At 46.2% G+C, this 7,109-nt stretch overlaps 1 protein-coding gene across 1 annotated transcript; it reads left to right on the top strand.

Annotated features, from left to right (window-relative positions):
• Window positions 1-2,291: 2,291 nt before the first annotated feature.
• On the top strand, window positions 2,292-2,858 carry LOC308288943 (ras-related C3 botulinum toxin substrate 1-like; the record flags this gene model as incomplete). Its single annotated transcript, XM_080730417.1, has 1 exon — window positions 2,292-2,858. The coding sequence occupies one exon, from the start codon at window positions 2,292-2,294 to the stop codon at window positions 2,856-2,858; it is 567 nt and encodes a 188-aa protein (XP_080586543.1).
• Window positions 2,859-7,109: the final 4,251 nt, after the last annotated feature.

Genomic DNA, 7,109 nt, shown 5'->3' with positions numbered 1-7,109 from the left:
CTCTTGACTTGACTTCCCAATCCATTTACATTCCAAGTAACAAAAGTTAAATTTCCAATATCGGTGCTGTTATTGCTCGTGCTCATAGCAATCAGTTAACAGAAATGAGACATATATGATAGGCATAGGCTTACTCGTTTTGAATAACATATAACACATAATGCAGTCTGGTACATTTAACATAAACCCCCCACCGCCCCCCACCCCTCCCACCAGCCAAACGATTTGGCAATACCCCTTCCCACATAATCTAAATGAGACTACTAGGCCGTCGTATGGGTCAGTTAAGACCATTAAACGTCAAATTTAGTAGGCCCACTGCAGTGAGAAAATAAATAAAATATCAACGAAATCTAATTTACAAATTAATCACCCTAACTGTGCAATAATGAAATCGAACAAATATAATGATACTAAATAATAATAATAATAACAACCACTAACCCCAAACAAATAGTGTACTACAAATGTTTTATTTATTTAAATAACACCCTCTTTATGTGATAACATCGTTAAAAACAAATATGGAGAAAAAAGAAATAGAAAAGAAAATAACGAAAACAAGAGACCAATTAATGAAAACAAAAAGGGAAAAGGAAAACAGCTACTTAGGGAAAATAAAACAAACAAAAACAGATAAGGAAAAAAAAGGCTAGTGCATTATATTACGTCTTGCGGTTCTGTGGCTTTTACCCTCGCTTGAAGAAATCAGTCCGAGTCAGAAGGCAGATTGTCGGCAAAGGTTTTAGCCTCCTCAGGATCGGTGAAGATGGTGGTCTTTCCTTTATGCTCGACATGTAGTTTAGCTGGAAAACGGAGAGATGTTTTCACACTAGCTTCGCGGAAAATCTTGATGGCCGAGCTGAAAGCTTGGCGTTGTTTCAGTACCTCTGGTGAATAGTCCGGGAAGATGTGAATTCTGGAACCGTTGTATTCCAGCTGGCCTTTCTCCCTGCTCAAACGTAGAATCAGCTCTCTGTCTTGATACCGGTGCATCTTGGCGATGAAGACCCGGGGACGTTTTCCTCCAGCTCCGCCGCCTCCGCCGCCGCCGCCGCCTCCGCCTCCCGCCGATGCGGGTCCAATGCGATGGGCTCTGTCCACCTCCACAGGCCTGGCAAAAGCATCCGGGCCAAAAAGTGAACCGATCAGCTCAGTTATGAAGGTTGTAGGATTACCCTTCTCCAAGCCCTCGCCGATTCCAATGAACCGCAGGTTCGAGCGCCTGGAGCGCCCGATCAGGTCGATCACCTTCAGGCCAAGCTGCTCGTTAGCCGCTTGCAGTTCTTGGCAGGTTTTTTCCAGCGCGTCCAGTCGGGTGTCGTGAGATGACACGGCGGTGGCAATACCATTCACTTTCTTTGCTACTGCAGTTTGTTCCTTCTTCACAAGCTTGAGAGAGTTTTCAAGGGAGTCCAAACGAGTGGTTATGGAACTCACAGACTGTTCGATTAACTCCCTCATTTCTTTACCCTGCCTCTCGATCGCGGCCATTATAGCTGTTGTAGATTCGTCCAAAGGCATGTTGAGGAAGCTGGCCACGCCGAGTAGGGCGTCGACTGATTGTTTGTTCAGTTCCTTTGTTCCTTTGTTTAATCTTGTGTTAGGCTTAGGCCCCATCAAAAGCAAGACAAATATCAGATGTTGTAAGGTAGCCAGACACTGATGAACCGCAAGTGTCGGATGATTAAAAAATATTTAAAACAAATTCCTCATGAGCGGAGCTACTGCACACACAGCTACTCCATACGTCACCCTGTAGTACGCATGTTCAACCCTTAGGCGGGCCGCCACCAGTCCTTGTACTACTTGCACGGGGTCCACAGACCCCACCCCTTGAGTTTTGTGTTTTCTGGTTATCCAAATGGCTAGCTTGGCAACCGCAGACATAAAATTCAGAAGAACATGAACACTTTTATTCTTAGCTGAGTACTTTGGACCAAAAACAAATAAATCAGAAGAAAAACGCTCTCCCAACCCCAGAAACCAAAATGTCAATAATCTAAAAAGACCCTCTAACCTGGTACACTGTAAAAACAAATGCGCTAGAGTTTCCTCATGAGAACAAAAAACACATTCCACCCCCTGACTAGGATCTGGCGTTGGTCATGTTTTCAAATTCACTTTGGGTGTGTGTAATCTGTGGGAATTATTCACCCATTGTTCTTTGTATAATAAACAGGCATATTGTACTAAATTCCTTATTGTTCTTTGTATATTAAACAGGTACATTTTACTAATTGTTCTTGTTGTTTTCCTAGGTGCTGCAGCCCTCAGTGGTTGAAGGCAGTATGAAGGCCATAAAGTGTGTATTGGTGGGCGACAGTCCGGTGGGTAAGACCTGCCTTATCCTCTCCTATACCACCAACACCTTCCCAGAGGAGTACATTCCCACCGTGTTCGACAACTACGCCTCCAATGTGTTGGTGGACGGCCGCCCGGTCTGCATCGGCCTGTGGGACACGTCAGGCATGGAGGACTACGACCACCTGCGCCCGCTCTACTACCCTCAGACCGACGTCTTCATCATCTGCTTCTCCCTCATCAGCCCCTTGCACCTCACCAACGTCCGGGCCAAGTGGCACCCGGAGGTGACCCGCCACTGCCCTGATGTGCCTATCCTGCTGGTTGGCACCAAGTTGGACCTGCGGGACGACGCTGAGACGGTGGAGAAGCTGAGGAAGGAGAGGCTGTCACCCATCAGCTATCCGCAGGGCTTAGCCCTGGCCAAGCAGATAGGCGCGGTCAAGTACATGGAGTGCTCCGCCCTGACGCAGCGGGGCCTCAAGATTTTGTTCGACGAGGTCATACGGGCCGTGTTGCTCCCCGTCAAGAAAAAGAACTGTACTCTACAATAAACCTGTCTGAAACCTCTCTCCTGTCTCCTCTTAACTTCTCCTCTGGCAACGAAGGTTAAGAATGGTTAATTAACGAATAGATTCCGGTACTATTTCGAACTTACTGTTACCTACAGTTTACTACAAATAATATTAACATTGAGTGGCTGCATTTTCTTCCAGGGGTGAAATGTATTTCTTTGTTGTTCTTTCTTCGCTCCTAGACTGTGTTTGTTGGTGATGTATAAATTCAAGGTTCCTGGCAAATCAGCAGTGAAAACAATCCTATGCCTATTGCTTTTAAAACTAATAATATTACTGTCCCAATACGATTGGAATGCCTTAAGCAGTCTTGTTCTCTTTTTTTCTTTTTATTTATTTCACTCAGTTTTAGCAATGAATGCTGGGAGATTGTCCCCAGACTGAGCAAATAATAAATAAACATAATAATACATCTGACCAGGCCTGGAATCTCATCATTTTAGGGTCAAGGCCACTTGACCTTTAGTGTTGTCTGCACTATCATTGATTGGCATTGGTAGGAAGGCCATCAATTAAAACAAGGATTTTAAGTCCACAGTCATAATTAATTTAGCTCAGAGGTTAAGTCTGCACATTGATTTATTCATTGAATACTTTATTAGCAGTTTGCATAGGAAAAGTACAGAAAAGGTCTACTAATAGGATTTAAACAAAAGCATTCATTACCGTAATTAGTGTTAATTGTATCTGCCATTTTTTTAAAATGTAGTCTCAGTCTTAGTCCAGTTTCAATCGCCCCTTGTTTTATCACATTTTGTCATCCTGTTTTTTATCTTACGCTTTAGTCAACTAAAACCTCTGAAAGTCAAGCATTTTAGTCTTTATCTTAGTCCAAGTGCATTTGGTTCACCCCGCCTGGAGTTCCAGCTTTGGCCAGTAGGGGCCGTCTGCTTCAACGTTCTACCATGGTTCTGGGGAATTCAGTAGCGAAGTGTGATGTCACTTCCGTGAAATGGCGTGAAATGTCGCCCTCTACGGGGTTCATGCTGGTATTGTTTTGTATTCAAATCGCCATTGGGGAATTTGCGATCACCGCATATAAGAACTGTGTTAAAAATATAAACACACCATGCTCTCGGATTGACCCAAATGGATATGAAGCATCGACTAAGGTGGAAATGTACAGATTTACCCAAAGAGTAACACAATAACGCTAGAAACAAGTTACACCGGCTATATCAGATATGAATGAATATCATAAACTATGCAGAACCCCCCCGCTGACAGAAACGCGCACATGGTGTGTTCATTTTTTTAACACAGTCCTTATATGCAGCTATCGCAGATTCCCCAATGGCGATTTGAATACAAAACAATACCAGCATGAACCCCCTGGAGGGCGACATTACGCACAAATGACGACATGGCTTCGTTTCTCTATTGGTCTGAACTACTGGAAGAGGAGCCAGGGGTGTCAATTGGGTATGGCAGGGGTATGCAGCTCCCATACCCTGGGTCCAGGGGGTCCAGGGGTATGCAGCTCCCATACCCTGGGTCCAGGGGGTCCAGGGGTATGCAGCTCCCATACCCTGGGTCCAGGGGGTCCAGGGGTAAGCAGCTGCCATACCCTGGGTCCAGGGGTAAGCAGCTGCCATACCCTGGGTCCAGGGGGGTCCAGGGGTATGCAGCTGCCATACCCTGGGTCCAGGGGGGTCCAGGGGTATGCAGCTGCCATACCCTGGGTCCAGGGGGGTCCAGGGGTATGCAGCTGCCATACCCTGGGTCCAGGGGGGTCCAGGGGTAAGCAGCTGCCATACCCTGGGTCCAGGGGGGTCCAGGGGTATGCAGCTGCCATACCCTGGGTCCAGGGGGTCCAGGGGTATGCAGCTCCCATACCCTGGGTCCAGGGGGTCCAGGGGTATGCAGCTGCCATACCCTGGGTCCAGGGGGGTCCAGGGGTATGCAGCTCCCATACCCTGGGTCCAGGGGGTCCAGGGGTATGCAGCTCCCATACCCTGGGTCCAGGGGGTCCAGGGGTAAGCAGCTCCCATACCCTGGGTCCAGGGGGTCCAGGGGTATGCAGCTGCCATACCCTGGGTCCAGGGGGTCCAGGGTTATGCAGCTGCCATACCCTGGGTCCAGGGGGGTCCAGGGGTATGCAGCTGCCATACCCTGGGTCCAGGGGGTCCAGGGGTATGCAGCTGCCATACCCTGGGTCCAGGGGGTCCAGAGGTATGCAGCTCCCATACCCTGGGTCCAGGGGGTCCAGGGGTAAGCAGCTGCCATACCCTGGGTCCAGGGGTAAGCAGCTGCCATACCCTGGGTCCAGGGGGGTCCAGGGGTATGCAGCTCCCATACCCTGGGTCCAGGGGGTCCAGAGGTATGCAGCTCCCATACCCTGGGTCCAGGGGTATGCAGCTCCCATACCCTGGGTCCAGGGTGTCCAGGGGTATGCAGCTGCCATACCCTGGGTCCAGGGGGGTCCAGGGGTATGCAGCTGCCATACCCTGGGTCCAGGGGGGTCCAGGGGTATGCAGCTGCCATACCCTGGGTCCAGGGGGAAGATAAAAGTAACTTTTAAATATAAATCCATGAATGTCTCTTTGTCTATCTGCGCTGGTTATTATGTTGTTAAATTACAGTAGAATAACTACAAATGCAAAATGTAACAAAATGGTCACTTTAACAAGGTATTATGATTATATTCTCCACATTTGTATCTCCCCATCTTGACAGAATGGTATATTCCCAGGTTCCGCAGGTCAGCTGCACTGTGCAGCTGAGCAGCTGCACTGTGCAGCTGACCAACCAAATGTTGGTGTACAGATTTGATGACTGAAGCAAAAGGACATCTTTAATAATGATTTCTCATCTTTAAGTGAATATCTGTATGATCTTTCTTGCATGCATTGCCCCCACCCCTAAAGCGGGGGGTCTGGGGGTCCTCCCCCATAAAAATTTGAACATAGTAGATGTAATTTCCTGTGTTCTGGTGAATTTTGGGAGTTTGATACAAAATCCAGGAGAAATCCAGGAGATTTGCCAATCCAGGAGACTCCCAGGAGATGGGGTCAAAATCTAGGAGACACCTGGGAAATCCAGGAGAGTTGACAAGCCTGGCTGCACAGGTGCAATGCATTATTGTTAATTGTGGCACGTTTACTAACATGCCAAGTTTAGCTGCACTTGAACAACCGTTCCAGGCTGCCATGTCCAGCCCATCCAGACATTTTTCAGACATTGTAAAAATAGCCGATCCACATGCTCACAACAATGTAGATCTGCTATTTCCACAATAGAACCGTGTTATGCAAAATGTAATGCCTCTTTTCCATGAGGACTCCCATCTTTGCCGCACCCTAGCTTTTGCTGAACTAACGCCACTGAGAGGAGCCAACGTCCGGACTGCTCCAAACCCAAGTTGACTTGAGCTGCAGTCTGCAGTTTTCTTTTTCTTTTTTTTTAACAGCTGTGAGAGGCTGTAGTATCAGGAGGTGACATCTTCACCAGTGGTGGAAAAAAGTACTCAAATGTTTTAGGCTGCTTAAGTAAAAGTATCAATACTGCAAGATAGAAATACTCTGTTAGGGTAGCGTCACACCAAAGTACGGTTGTCATCTGAAAAGCGGATTCCACCAATGAATTTCAATGGGATGGAGCCGATCTTTTGAGAATTCTGCTATTTGCGCTCCATTCCAATTGAAATGCATTGGTGGATTATTTTTACGGTGTGACCGTGCCCTTACAGTAAAAGTCTGGAATTCAAAATGTACTTGAATAAAAGTACAAAAGTATATACTTAGCCTACTTACAGTACCAAAAGTAAAAGTACTCACTAAGCAGAATGTCCCATTTCACAAGTTAAAAATGTATAAAACAAATGTTGAAAATAGACGATCTACAAGCTCACAATGTGTTGCATCGCGATTCGCGACGCTTTGTGAGCCTGTAGATCTGCCATTTTCAAATGGACGAAATGTATAGGGAAGTCGTTAGTGCGTTTTTGTGATAATAATCAACATCTACAAAACAACTAGGAACAAATAATTGTAGTGGTGTAATAGTTAGATATCTTCATCTGACATGTAATTGAGTAAAAGTAAAAGTAGGCCTACTGAAAATTGGAAAATTTCCAGTAAAGTAAAAGTACCTCAAAAGTGTACTTAAGTAAATGTACTTAGTTACTTTACACCACTGATCTGATCTTCACCAAGAAGAATTGTTGATTCATCAAAAAAAGAAAAGAAGAAAAAAACAACACAAAAAATGCTTTTCTAGCAAGGAATTGTA

This window comes from Nannobrachium achirus (genome assembly GCF_963921795.1).
Source record: "Nannobrachium achirus genome assembly, chromosome: 7".
Taxonomy (NCBI): Eukaryota; Metazoa; Chordata; class Actinopteri; order Myctophiformes; family Myctophidae; genus Nannobrachium; species Nannobrachium achirus.
Note: the sequence above shows the minus strand (reverse complement) of the source record. Positions and strands in the feature narration are given on the sequence as shown.